At 43.3% G+C, this 15,167-nt stretch overlaps 1 protein-coding gene across 1 annotated transcript in view; it reads right to left on the reverse strand.

The window, feature by feature from the left end:
• The window catches only part of PKD2L1 (polycystin 2 like 1, transient receptor potential cation channel), a 40,613-nt gene extending 27,016 nt beyond the window's left edge, over positions 1–13,597 (reverse strand). Inside the window, 3 exon segments of the mRNA XM_066239630.1 lie at positions 12,760–12,873; positions 13,365–13,537; positions 13,539–13,597. Coding sequence (XP_066095727.1) covers positions 12,760–12,873; positions 13,365–13,537; positions 13,539–13,597 — 346 coding nt within the window.
• Between the last annotated feature and the right edge of the window lie 1,570 nt (positions 13,598–15,167).

A 15,167-nucleotide genomic window follows, 5' to 3' on the forward strand; every position in this document is an offset into this window, starting at 1 on the left:
TCTGCATTGCAAGACAATGCTCCAGCCAAGCGAGCCATCCAGCCAGGGCTATATTACATTTTAATTAAAGATATTCCCAGGGTTTGGGGGGAAGGGGTATAATTGTTTTGTAGAAGAATGAGAAAATACTCTCTTTTGCATTTTCCCTTCATACTTGACCTTTGAGACTCTCATTATGGCAAAACCCTGACTCCTGCTCACTCTTCCAATCCCTATGTCCTCCAGGCTGAGAGCCAATAATGGTAAAACAAACAAACAAGCAAATGGCAATGACTTTAGGCCTCCCTGGCAAGACTTTGGGCCTCTTCACACTTGAATGGTTGTCTTTCATTGGGATCTGCAAGAGTTCCCAGGTCACCTTGACCATTTTGTCCCCCCCATCTTGCCCTGGTCCCAGAGCAGCCCTGCACCATTGTATTCATCACGCTGCCTGTCACTATTGGCATGTCAACCTCCTTTGCTCCTTGAAGGCAGAGGTTGTGTTTCATGTATGTTAAAGTCTGTAATAGTTGGCCTAGGGCCTGACACACAGTGAGACTTCATAAACGTTTGATTGAATGTGTGAATACTCAGAATCTTGTACTTACTTTGAAGCTTTTGCTAATAAGCTCTTATTATTTCACTAGAAAGCCCGGCGGTCATATGAAATGACCACTGTTCTAGATATTATAAATTGTAATTAAAATGATTTGTGCAAAGGTGTCTGCTAATTCAAACTGAATTACCCAGGGCAGGCGGCGAGGACGCCCCTTTGCTTAGTGCCCCACGGGGTTTCCCCTTCTACTTGCTTAATTGCTTAAAGTAGAGTGCAATGAAGGAAACCATTGGCGGTACATTTCTTAAGAGCCACCGCTAGCTCAATAAAGGTGATTTAAATAATAATGATGATTAGTCAATAATTTATTCAAGAGTGGTGGATAATTCTCAATTAGTGGAACTACAATGTTTCCGTACTTGCAACATTGAGAAAATCCTTTCTTGCCATGGAAAAATCGATTAGTTTCTAATTTGAAGTTTAAGGACTGACAGTGTTCACATTTAATATTCATGTCATCAGAGGAATGCTCAAAAATTAAAGTTTCTCCATTTGAAACTGTTTTAATCCTTTTTGCATTTCAGTCAGCATTACTCTGTCATTTTTTTGCATTTCTCTCCTGCCTTTGTTTAAGGGACTCATTTTGTTGAGACAGGCTTTTTTGTCTTGCATCTGAGGCAAGCCTTGTTCTCTATGCTCATCAGTGTCATTTTGCGGAGAAAGACGCATTTGCTCTGCGACTGAAGCAAGCCTTGTCTTTCTCTGCTCAGTGGTTTCTTTTTGTCGAGAAAGCCGTTTTTGTGCAGCTTTAGCTCCTTTTCTCTCCTCTTCAGTGCTGTATTTTCTAGGAGGCATTCTTAAAAGAAATTACGTTAAGACGAAGTTTTTATGTAAAAGAGATGATTGCCAATGCAAACAAATGTTCACCTTCCCCCTGGCCCGCTCAATTTGCGTTCAGCCATGGCAACTTCACCCTATTGGCTAGTACAGTTACGCAAGCAACCAATAAGCTATCGGCGACAAACAGACCTTAAGCCGCATGTAATAAAGATTTGTCCTTTTGCTTCATGCTGTGAAATAATCTGATTTGACCAGATGGGACTCATTATCAAAGCCAGTGGTTCTCAAAACATGTAGTGCTCAGGATTCCTTTGTAACTCTTAAAATTATTGAAGACTCCAAAAAATGTTTGTTTATTTGGGCTATATCTATCAATAATTACCTTATAGAAATTAAAACAAAAAACTTTAAATATTTGTTTATTCATTTAAAAATACTAATAATAACATACTCAATACATGTAAACATAAATAACATTTTAATAAAATACAACTATATTTTCTAAAACAAAGATTTTATAGTTTTGTAAGTCTCTTTAATGTCTGGAACAGTAAAAGACAGCTAGATTTTCACATCAGCTTCAGCAGTCTGCTGCAATATGTGTTTCGATTGAAAAATATAAAGAAATAATGACCTGCCTGACCAGGCGGTGGCGCAGTGGATAGAGCGTCGGACTGGGATGCAGAGGACCCAGGTTCGAGAACCTGAGGTTGCCAGCTTGAGCATGGGTTCATCTGGTTTGAGCAAAAAGGTCACCAGTTTGGACCCAAGGTCGCTGGCTTGAGTAAGGGGTTACTTGGTCTGCTGTAGCCCCACAGTCAAGGCACATATGAGAAAGCAATCAATGAACAACCAAAGTGCCACAACAAAAAACTGATGACTGATGCTTCTCATCTCTCTCCGTTCCTGTCTGTCTGTCCCTATCTATCCCTCTCTCTGACTTTCTCTCTGTAAAAAAAAAAAACCCACAAAAAACAAAAAAAACAACAACCTGTCAACATATGTAGTTGGGTACGGAGAACCTCACAAACTTTCAAAAAGCATCTCAGGAAGATCCATCAGCCCTTAAAGCACACCTTTAAGAACCTTTGTCCTCTGCCTTATTTCTGTAACTAGAAACTCTGCCCAGTCCTAAGGAACTGCCTGAATTTAAAACCCTAGCCTTCCAACCCAACCAGTGGTGGTGTAGTGAACAGAGCATAGACCTGGGACACTGTGGTCCCAGGTTTGAGATCCTGAGGTCCCCAGCTTGAGCACAGGCTTGCCAGCTTGAGCATGGGGTTGCCAGTTTGAGTGTGGGATCATCGGCATAATCTCGTGGACTCTGGCTTGAGCCCAAAGGGTGCTGACTTGAAGCCCAAGGTCACTGGCTTGAACAAGGGGTCACTGGCTCGGCTTGAGCCTCCTGATCAAGGCACATATGAAAAGAAATCCATGAACAACTAAAATGATGCAACTACTAGCTAATGTTTTTTATCTTTTCCTTCCTGTCTCTCTCTCTTACAAAAAACAAAAACAAAACAAAACAAAACAAAAAACCCTAGCCTTTCTGCAGCTACCACCCAATAGCATAAAGAGATTACTATCATCATTATCATAATCCCTTTCATGGTGTTCAAAGAGCTTTCCTATGCAATGTTTCCCAATAACTGTCAAATATGGCCTGATTATTATTCCATCTTACCCATGAGCAATTTCCTAGGGTCATGAACTTCAGAGTGTATACGACTTGCTCAGGGTCATTCAGCTGGCTAGAGGCAGTGTAGTACTCAGACTCATGCCTTACCAATAGAAGCTACATGCTCTTTCTCTGGCAACTGATACTAGCAGTGCCAACAGCCTAATCTCGTCTACCAAATTTAGACTATCTAAATATCATCAGCTAATGAAGCCTGCTCTTCTGTACTTGATCAAAGCAGAGTTCTTGGTAAAAACTCTTTCTCTAATCCCAAGATCTGGCCCTTATATGTACCACTGTTTTCCTAGAGATCATGACAGCCCCACGTGGGAGAAAACTTAAATGTCAGGCTGTCACTCAGCATTGGTCAACAGGATATGTTCAGGCCCACCAGTCTTGTAACAGAAATCTAGGCCCCAGTAATTCTGAGATACCAGGAAATTCTGCTACAGAAAATACAGACCAAAGCCTGCTGGTGGGGCTTAAATCCCTATTATTAAGGGTAAGCTGGCTCAGATCACTTCACCCTGGTACTAAAAGGACTTTGTAACTCTCTGTGTCTAGATGGGCAATGGCAACTGAGTATGCTAGGAAAGGCATGAAGTCATTTTATGGCCATTCTTAATCTCTGGCAGCCACTTCTGGAAGGCTAGTGTTTCTTATCCTTGGTGTCATCCTGATGCTTTCAAACCGATCTCAGTCTTACAGTGGGTTAAACTTTACATTTCAATATTTTTAAATTTTAGCCTGACCTGTGGTGGCGCAGTGGATAAAGCGTCGACCTGGAAATGCTGAGGTCGCCGGTTCGAAACCCTGGGCTTACCTGGTCAAGGCACATATGGGAGTTGATGCTTCCAGCTCCTCCCCCCTTCTTTCTCTCTATCTCTCTCTCTCTCTCCTCTCTAAAAATGAATAAATAAAATAAAAAAAAATATTTTTAAATTTTATACCTTGGTATGGAATGACAACTGATGTTTATTGAAAGCCCACTAATACTAGGCACTATACAAAGTACCTTATTTGTTTTCCACCAATCCCACAAAGGCAGACATTAGCCTCATTTGATATATAAGGAAATTAAGGCTTCCAGAAATATAAGGGTCTTGATTTATTTTACCAAAGGCACATGGCTAAAAACCGGTTGTACTATCATATGAACCAAGTCATCTTATTCCAGATTCCATGCTCTCTCTATCATCATTGCACCTTCACTTATGTAATAGTTCAATGTGACCAATTATTATCTGCCATTATTATGTGGCTGTACCACATAAGAAATAGGAGCTCACCCACAACTTCGCGAACCTCTAATATACTTCTGTTCTATTCCTTTGTCAATTCTCAGTCAAGAAAGGTAATTTCTGTGGAGAGTCCTCAAAAAATTTAAAAAAAGAATTAATATATAATCCAGCAATTCCACTTCTGGGTAGTTATCCAAAGAAAATGAAATCACTGTCTTGAAAAGATATATAAGCACTCCTATGTTCACTGTAGTATTATTTACAATAGGCAAGACATGGAAACAACCTATGTATCCATCAACAGATGAATGGATAAAGAAAATGTACTGTGTATAAATGCAATAAAGTATTATTCAGCCATAAAAAAGAAGAAAGAAATCCTGCCATTTTCAACAACATGGATGGACCTTGAAGGCATTATGTTAAGTAAAATAAATCAGACAGAGAAAGACAAATATTGTATACTTTCACTTATATGTGGAATCTTAAAACCGCCCCCTTCCAAAACTCAGAGATACATAGAACAGATTAATGGTTGTCAGAGGCAGGGGGAAAGGAGGTATAAAATAATGAAGGTGGGCCTGACAGGCGGTAGCGCAGGGGATAGTGCATCGGCCTGGGATGCCGAGGACCCAGGTTCCAGACCCCGAGCTAGCCAGCTTGAGTGTGGGCTTATCTGGTTTGAGCAAAAACTCACCAGCTTGGACCCAAGGTCGCTGGCTTGAGCAAGGGGTTACTCGGTTTGCTGAAGGCCCGCGGTCAAGGCACATATGAGAAAGCAATCAATGAACAACTAAGGTGTCGCAATGAGCAACAAAAAACTAATGATTGATGCTTCTCATCTCTCCGTCCCTGTCTATCCCTCTCTCTATCTCTGTAAAAAAAAATAATAATAAAATAAATAAATAAAATAATGAAGGTGGTCAAAAGGTACAAACTTCTGGTTATAAGATAAATAAATCCTGGGGGTTTAATGTACAGCATGGTGCTCACAGTTAACAATATTGTATTGTGTATTTGAAGGTTGCTAAGAGAGTAGATCTTAAAAGTTCTCAAGACAAGCCTGACCAGGTGGTGGCGCAGTGGATAGAGCGTCGGACTGGGATGCGGAAGGACCCAGGTTCGAGACCCCGAGGTCGCCAGCTTGAGCGCGGGCTCATCTGGCTTGAGCAAAGAGCCCACCAGTTTGGACCCAAGGTCGCTAGCTCCAGCAAGGGGTTACTTGGTCTGCTGAATGCCCACGGTCAAGGCACATGTGAGAAAGCAATCAATGAACAACTAAGAAGTCGCAATGCGCAACGAGAAACTGATGATTGATGCTTCTCATCTCTCTCCTTTCCTGTCTGTCTGTCCCTGTCTATCTCTGCCTCTGTTAAAAATAAATATAAATAAATAAAGTTTAAAAAAAAAAAAAAAAGTTCTCAAGACAAAATAATTATAACTATGTGTGCTTATGTATGTTAACTTATTGTAGTAATCATTTTGCATATATATAAAGTCACATTGTACACTTAAAACTAATACAGTATTATATGTTAGTTATATCTCAATTAAAAAGAAAAAACGTATCTTCTTTCTGAACTCCAAACTTACTTCAACCTCACCTGCTAATGCAAGATTCCATCAATCTAAGGACTGAACCCACGAAAAGAAAGCAGAATGATCAGAGGCAGGCATTTCCTTACAACCAGTGATAGATAAAGAACATCCAGCATTCAGTTGACATTAGTTGTCATGTAGATACAAGTCACCAAAGACCGAGGGTCTCTGCCCTTTTCCCCAACTCCATGGTGACCATGGAGCTTTGTCCTGGCCCAGAGCCACTCCTACACAAGGCCAGTCCCAGGTGCACCTTTGAGATAACAATACTGTCTCCTAAAACAAACAGCTATTGTTTCCACACAAAGACCTTCAATGTTTCCTACATCAACAAAAGGCTACAGCCATTCTGCCTAGAAGACAAAGGGCTGGAAGCCATTTCACAAATATCATGATGGTGAGAGGGGAGGGTGGAGGCAGAAAGATAATTCTCCAGCACTTTCTCTGCTTAGGAATAGGACCAACTTCACCTACTAGGGACCACTATATGAATTACTGGTCATTCCAAGACTATTTATATTGAAAATAATAAAAGCTTCCTGGTCCATGAAACAAAAACAATAATATCTATCCCTTACAGAACTGCTGTCAGGATCAAATGAGATAATAGGGGTGAAAGCTTTTTGTAAGTAATAAAGGGTTGCACAGTGGATAAGGTTATTATGAGAAGACTGATGCTTTACCTACATTGCCTGCATTAAAAAGATAGCTCTGTTTTAGCCAGATGAGACTCGAAATAGCCCTGGTGTCTAGGTCCACCAAGTTCCTAAAATATAGTATAAGGGAGAAGAAATGTGGTCGTTTTGAGGGTCCATCCCAGTACAAATTGCTGTGCAGGTGACATCTAACTTCTCTGGCTGTTCTTTTCAGCCCCAAGAAACCAGGTCGTGGAAATGAGCCCCCTGGTGGTTGATCCCTCACCTAGGGTCTAATGCTCCTAACTTCATCCCCTAATTGCTCCCTCGCTCCTTTAAAAACATCTTTCTTATGCAATTAACAAAAAAGTAAATACACATAATAAATTAAAACATGAGAAAGTTGTTCATCCTCACTAGTGATCAAGATAAATAAATTAAGGAAAGTTGTATCATTTTGTGCTTATTTAATAATTAAAGTTACAAAAGAGACCATTTAATGTTGGTAAGGCTGTGACAAAATTGGTGTGACCTTACAGTATAACAGCATGATAAATGTGCGTGATTCCTTACAGAGGCAAAATGACAATACATAGAAAGTACAAAGAAGATACGCCTATCTTTTGGCCTAGAAATCTCTCTCCTTGGAAATTCCCAAGGAAGTAATTCAACAAAAGTGAGGGGGGAAAAAACCACAAGGATATATATATATTTACCTCTTAAAGGCAAAAATTGAAATAACAATAGAAACATTTTAGTTAATTGTGGTGTAGCTGTAATGGAAATATGAAAACATACAAACACCGTGAAATGTTTATGATATAATTGTAAGTAGAAGTGTAAAATATGCTACAACTAGGTAAAATATGTAAATATATATATGGACAAAGACTGGTAATGTAAAAAAGTGAAAATATCTTTGGTGCTATGGTGGTGAATTATAGGTGAATTGTATTTCAAAATGTTCTTTAATGTTTATATCAGCTTTTTTTTTTCTTAAGCTGGAAACAGGGAGGCAGTCAGACAGACTCCCGCATGCGCCTGACCAGGATCCACCCGGCACGCCCACGGGGGGGGGGGTGCTCTGCCCATCCGGGTGTTACTCTGTTGTGACCAGAGCCATTCTAGCACCTGAGGCAGAGGCTATGGAGCCATCCCCAGCGCCCGGACCATCTTTGCTCCAATGGAGCCCTGGCTGCGGGAGGGGAAGAGACAGAGAAGAAGGAGAGGGGGAGGGGTGGAGAAGTAGATGGGCACTTCTCCTGTGTGTCCTGGCCAGGAATCGAACCCAGGACTTCCGCACGCCAGGCCAACGCTCTACCACTGAGCCAACCGGCCAGGGCCTTATATCAGCTTTTAAAAACAGCAATACAAAGAAAGAAAAGTAATCAGTTAGTAGAATTCTATTAAGATTCTGCTTCTGTTAGGGTGGGGCAGGGAGTTATCTTTTCTAAGATGTTGATAAATTAATGTGTGACATGTCTCCAAGCAGAGAGGTTGTAGTAGACTCCAGCAGATAAAAGCCTCAGAATATGAGTCAGACCAACAGTCACCGAATTGGATTCCTGCTTCTGTGTGGCCTTTGGCAAGCTCTCTGACACATCTAGAGCTTTCCTGATTTATATAATGGGAGCAATAACAGAACCAATCTCATGGAATCATTGGGAGTAATCACTGAGGCACTGTAGATAGCATAGTGCTAGGCACATTAAAAAATTATTTAATAAAGGTTTGCTGTTTCTGATGTTAACAACAATGATGGTGGTGCTGCTTGTGGTGATAAACTGAGGTCTTCTGGAGAAAATACCTTAACTTAAAGATCTAATGTCAGAAGTGGATGCTGCTCAAATGACACTACTCTTGTATGTGGAGCTAACGACAAACCTTGAAAGGTATTTTTAAAATAGACTCTACCTTTTAGAGAAGTTTGGGATTCAAAGCAAAACTCAGTGGAAGGTACGGCAATGTCCTACAGGTCCTTTGCCCCTATATAGCATAGCCTCCTCCACTATCAAAGTCCCACACCACGGGGGCACATTTGTCACAATCTATGAAAACACACTGGCACATCATTGTCATCCAAAGTCTATAGTTTACATCAGGGTTCACTCCTGATGTTGCACATTCTATGGGTTTTGACAAAGTTCAACATGTATCCATCATTATAGTGCCATGCAAATAGTTTCACTGCCCTAAAAGTCCTCTGTGTTCCACTTACGCATCTCTCCCTCCCTTTAAAAGCCCCCCTGGCAGAGGCTGATTCTTTCACTATCTACATAGTTTTGTCTTTTCCAGAATATCATATAGTTTGGCTTGTTCCTTGAAAGGTACTTTTTTTTGCTACCAGTTTAGAATAAAAAGTGAGTGTTTTGAAATTTCATTAGGTAATGCAAAGATGATTACTTACAGTGGTTGTGTTAGATTCGTTATAAATGTTATCGCCATAATATGTGTTAATTGCTCTTGTTCTATCAAAAAAAAGAAAGTGCCCAAGGTCACAAAACCAGTAAATGGCAGAGTTGGTTTCTGAATCCAGTTTGACCTCAATGTTCAGATCTTTCCATTATGCCCTAGTGTGTACCCTAATACCAAGCATGGGGTCCTGGAGCATTTGAACCCAGTCACAGGAGCTGACAGAGACAAGCTCACTGGTAAAGGTGCATGTCCAACCACATGTCACGGCAGCCCTTGGAAGACAGCATCCTGGTCGAACAACAAGACAGCCACCCTGCAGACTTGCATCCCTATCCTTAACAGAAGACCTTAGCATACTTTGTCAGTATACTACCAGCAAAATGAAGTGGGTCTAGTTAAGTGTCTCTTAACCTTTTTTGCATTATTCTACAACCCAGGAGCCTCTTTAGATTTTTAAAAAATTATCCCCCTCATCAGTTACATTTTTTTTTTTTTTACAGAGACAGAGAGAGTCAGAGAGAGGGATAGATAGGGACAAACAGACGGGAACGGAGAGAGATGAGAAGCATCAATCATCAGTTTTTTGTTGCGACACCTTAGTTGTTCATTGATTGCTTTCTTACATGTCCCTTGACTGTGAGCCTTCAGCAGACTGAGTAACCCCATGCTTGAGCCAGAGACCTTGGGTCCAAGCTGGTGAGCCTTGCTCAAACCAGATGAGCCCATGCTCAAGCTGGCGACCTCGGGGGTCTCAAACCTGTGTCCTCTGCATCCCAGTCCAACGCTTTATCCACTGCGCCGCCACCTGGTCAGGCCACATCAGTTACATTTTAATACCACATATATACTCTTTTTTTGTTTATGTACTGTGGCCCTTTGGAGGCCCAAAATCTATTGTAAAAGATATTTTTTTTGCCTTTGAAGAAACTATTTACAGCCCTTAGGGGCTATATCATCCTCATTAGGATGCATAGTCTAACTGCAGATGGCCAGAGTTCAGGGAGGCTGACAGGGTGTTGAGATGTCAGGGAGGTGAGGTTAGGACCTTGGAGAGCGCCAAAGTAGCCCTACTGTGACCATGTACAAGGCGTGAAGTTGTCTGAAGATTTGCCCAGAAGAAGGAAGAAACCTGGAAAGGATGGGGTCTGGGAAACTAGTATTAGTACTTTTTTAGCAATTGCTGTAGGAACCATCAGAATGTCAAAGCCTTTCATTTCACTTTCATAAGAAAGTTCTTGAGGGGGCTGACACTTTGTGGACATGGAATTTTCAAAGTCAAAGGCAGTTAATTGCATAGCTTCAGATAGTTAAATGGTTCCAAAATCTTTATTAAGAACCCAACTCCATAAGAGTTGGAAGTTTTCAGAGTTTTAAAGGTATCAGGTTAATTCTCTATCACCCTCCATTACTTACTGGGTTCATGCCACTGCAGTATAGTTTTAGAGTGTCTGTTGTGAGTTGAAATTACTAATAGGTAATATTTATCATGTGTTAAACACTGCACTAAATACATAAGTGAGTCATTTTATTTAAGCTTTCAACAATATTTTCAGGTGGGTTTGATCATTAGTCAAGGCTAAGAGAGGATTGCAAACTTGTCCCAGATCACACAGCTGATAATTGGAAATGCCAGACCTTGAACCCATCAGGGTTTCAAGAGAGTAACACAGAAGAAGATGGCTCAAAAGAAGAAAGATCAAAAAATGAAACTATAAGCACCTGAAAGGCCCAAGAGTCAGTCATTTCTGTATCCCTCAATTCGAAATCTGGCACAGAGGAGGGGGTTCCATAGATAGATGGAAATAGAGCTGCCCAGCAGTAGAATGCATTCCCATGAAACAGTGAGATCCCCATGGATACTCCCCAGAACCGGGCTGCTTTGACACTTGATAGAGCATGATAGGAGGAATCACAGAGAAGGGATTTCTGTATCCTTAACCTTGATGACTTCTAAAGCTCAAGGATTCTGCAATTATTGGCCTGAATTTTATGACTCAGACTTCGGGAAGTCACACACTACCTAGCATATTCAGCAGTGTACTGAAATCACAAAACATGGAGAACATGAATAAATGAGACTTCTGGGCTCCCAGAACCCACACTTCCACCCCTTACAGCCCTTTCCAGAGGAGTCAGAAGTGGTTCACCATAACTCTGGCGAGCTAGAAACCTCCCAATCTTGATACGAAAGCCAATCTGGAAATATAGACATTTGAATCATTTATAGAGAAAGGCTCTGCCTGTGGGTTTCAGTTGCAGTCATGGGATCTGAACAAGAAGAAGAACCCTTCTTCCTAGCAGATGGTGAAAACAAAAACTCAGTATGTCAACAAATGAATATCTGAGAGTCGTTTGCTGAAAAGAATCAAATGGACCCCACAAAATGCACACTGGGTGGACCGTTGCTCACCACAGGCACTGTCTCTTTTCAGTCCATGCTGGCCCACGGTAAACACTCAGAATTGCCCCATCTGTCCCCACAGAGTGAGTCCCAACAGAGTACAGCTAGATGCAAGTTGAGCTTTCTGCTCAACTTTCTTAGAAGGTTCACACAAACGTGAGCGGCTCACAAAGATAACAAAAATTTTCATCAACACTGATGTTATCAGACCTTCAGATTTCATTTACAAAAGAGTCATGCATCCTAAAACAAACAAACAGGCAAACCAAACAGAGAATTCTGTGGGGCATAAAGCCATCTTGTAACGGAGGCGCCTTAGTTGTATGATTCAAGCTGCAGCTTTAATAAACACACCATTGCACACACAATTCTATGAAATTGTGTGTGAAACTAGGCAAACTTCACTTGTGCACATTTTTTAAAGAAGTAATTTCCTGAGTACAAAGTAACCTTATGTATAGGCCTGACAGAATCTGTTAGGTCCAACTTTATTATCTACAGTTTTTTGCTTTTATCCTTTCATGATTCACCAGTCTATCTTTTTACAGGCTTCTCTCAACATAGAGATAAAATCTTCCCAGTTTGTGTCTACGGGTAAGAGCTTCACATGCTCCCTCAGATCTTGTGGCATGGCGGTCTCTCATACAGGAGAACCTTAGCTGCACTGCCCATTGCCACACCATTTCCAACCCTTCTTCTCAGGGGTCTGAGCCCTAAGATCTGCTGAGTCTTTTTCTTCCTGCCTCTAAAGAAACATGGAACAGATATAGTATAATAACTATGTGAAACCCACCAAAGTATTTTTTCCAAACCAAAAGGAATGGTATTCCACTCTTTACAGAAGAGTAAAAATTTCCACCTGCCACTAGAAAACAGTGACTGCTGAGTAGGCGTCAGGAACTTGAATTTAAAAACTTGGTTTCCCAGCCTGACCTGTGGTGGTGTAGTGGATAAAGCGTCGACCTGGAAATGCTGAAGTCGCCGGCTCAAAACCCTGGGCTTGCCTGGTCAAGGCACATATGGGAGTTGATGCTTCCAGCTCCTCCCCCCCTTCTCTCTCTGTCTCTCTTTTTCTCTCTCTCTCTGTCTCTCCCTCTCCTCTCTAAAATGAATAAAAAAAAAATTAAAAACTTGGTTTCCCTTGTAACTCTGGACAAAGCAACTTCTATTAAAACTTTCTAACAATCTGCCTTCTTCTCCCAAATTCAGTGACTAATTCTTTTAAAACAAAATATCTTAAGTTGAAAAGGTAATAAATAGAATTTTATTATTGATAGAAAGATCCTTGGACACAGCCGGCTCACGCAGATGGATGCTGTCCCCACAGATGTTACCCATTGAAGTATGTGCACAGATGCTGTGCACATAGATGCTTCTCACAGACAGATGTTACTGTACACGGAGACAGATGTTACAGAAACAGATACCTACCAGGAACACGATGTACAGCAAAAGCTCCCATAGGGTGGTCTTGATATCAAGTTCCCGGTTCTCAGCTATGTTCTCAGTCAGGGTTGTTCCCCAAAGTCCTAAGAGACATTGGAAAGATGCCCAGTGACCCAACAGCAGGATCCCTCCCAGTTATCCCCACCCATCAGCCCCTGGATTTTACTCCCATTTCCACTGCTGCCCCTTTCCTCACCCATCACCTTATTCCTTGGCTGAATTTAGCTACTCTAAGCATGCCTGTCATTCCTCCATCGAAGTCCCTGAAGGAAGGCAGGGAAAGGAAGCACTTGCTCCAGGTGGGGCAGCCCAGAGCACCGTCACATCCATGTCTTTCCTCAAACTATATACATACCCTCTGGGCCTCCAAGTGATAGCCACGCCAGGCTTCCCCTCTGGGGAGCATAGACTGGCTTCTGTGTTCTGGGCCATGCAGCTCTAACACAGACAATTCCCAAAGTTCAAAGAGATGTTGAGATTCCACCTCCTCTTCAGGTCACATTCCCCCCAGGGCTTTTGGTGACCCCTTCTCCTGACTCCAGCATCCTAGGAGAACCCTCCCCCCACCGGCTACCTCTAATGCCTCGACGAATCTGGAGGCAGCAGCTGGACACCAAGGTCCTGTGTGCCTTCTCCTGGGGTCTATCTTCAGGCTTCTTGGGCTGGGGCTGGGGGGCTACCGAACCGGAGATGGTGCAGACCCTCAGCAGCCCGTGCAGGGAGGGGGGGTACTGTAGGCAGGGTTGTCCAGGCTTCGCTCCCCAGGTTTTGCAGCTCCTGCCCCTCAGGACTTTCCACAGCATTCATGGGGAAGGAGGTGGGTGACCTGACACCTCAGGTCTCCACTTTCACCTGGAGAAAGAGGGAGCTAAGGCCCCACTCAGCTTAGCCAGCAAAGGGCAAAGGGAGTCTGGGAGCGGCTGGTCTCACACAGCCTCTGCTTCCTGCCTTTTGTAGGGGGAATCCCGTGCTCGCTTGCGGGAGGGAACAGAGGAGGAGGAGAAGGGTGGGGAACGACCATCAATCTTGTCAAGGGCTCTCTTTCTCTCCCTTCTGCTGCAGGTCCCAGGGGACAAGAAGAAAGGGGTGGGAGGGAACTATGAGGCAGGGCTTTGACCTGGGAGAGAGGGAAAATAAGGACAATGTGGAGACTGGGGGTGGTAGGATGGAGGGGTGAAAGAAGCAAGAGCTGGGGGGAGAGGAGAGCTGCTTGCAGATGGGGCCTGATGGAGGGATGTCGGAGAGGAGTGAGACAGAAAAAGTGATGAAAGAGCAATGGGAGCCCTGGCCGGTTGGCTCAGCGGTAGAGCGTCGGCCTAGCGTGCAGAGGACCCGGGTTCGGTTCCCGGCCAGGGCACACAGGAGAAGCGCCCATTTGCTTCTCCACCCCTCCGCCGCACTTTCCTCTCTGTCTCTCTCTTCCCCTCCCGCAGCCAAGGCTCCATTGGAGCAAGGATGGCCCGGGCGCTGGGGATGGCTCTGTGGCCTCTTCCTCAGGCGCTAGAGTGGCTCTGGTCGCAACATGGCGACGCCCAGGATGGGAAGAGCATCGCCCCCTGGTGGGCAGAGCGTCGCCCCATGGTGGGCGTGCCGGGTGGATCCCGGTCGGGCGCATGCGGGAGTCTGTCTGACTGTCTCTCCCTGTTTCCAGCTTCAGAAAAATGAAAAAAAAAAAAAAAAAGAAAGAGCAATGGGAGGAGCTGGGAGAAGAGGAGGCTGGCAGACTCCATTGCGGGGCTGAGCTCATTTCAACTAAAAGCTCCTGAAAGGGCCGACATAGATTGGGGTGGGGACCAAGGCCAGGAACCGGAGACTGAAGAATGCGGCCTCCCAACCAGGCTCAGCTAGTGGTGTCTGGGCTGCTTCACTGTCTCACCTTGAGCTGTCCCCTGGTGGGATGCTGATGGGGAGCTCCCCTTCCTCCCATCACCATAGCTGCAGGAGGGCCCCTGTTTCAGATATTTAAGGACAGGGTCTCTGATGCTGATGAGGAGGGGAGAAGGTCTGCAGAGTTTCAGATTGTATTCTTTTATCTGAAGTCTTGATATAAAGTTCCCACTTCTCAGCTGTGTTCCTGGCTTGGAGTGAGCTGTACCAACAGAAGGGTGCTCCTTTAGGGTATAGGGCTCAGCCTAGGGAAAAGGATAAGCCCTGATTGGAAGGGTGGAGCAGAGAGTAAAGGGCAAGGAGAAGGTGACTTGGGACTCCTTTAAGGGAAGTGGATTTCTGAACCCAGCTCAGTTGACAACCTTACCTTATGGGCTTGCTTAGTACTGGATTAGGAACAATAAGCATGAGCACAAAACAGAAATGTAAGAGATATCAGACTGGTCTGCTTTCTTTCCATTCTCAGGTCCCTGAATTTTTTTTGTTTGTT

The sequence above is a fragment of the Saccopteryx bilineata genome, chromosome 7 (assembly GCF_036850765.1).
Source record: "Saccopteryx bilineata isolate mSacBil1 chromosome 7, mSacBil1_pri_phased_curated, whole genome shotgun sequence".
NCBI classification, from domain to species: Eukaryota; Metazoa; Chordata; class Mammalia; order Chiroptera; family Emballonuridae; genus Saccopteryx; species Saccopteryx bilineata.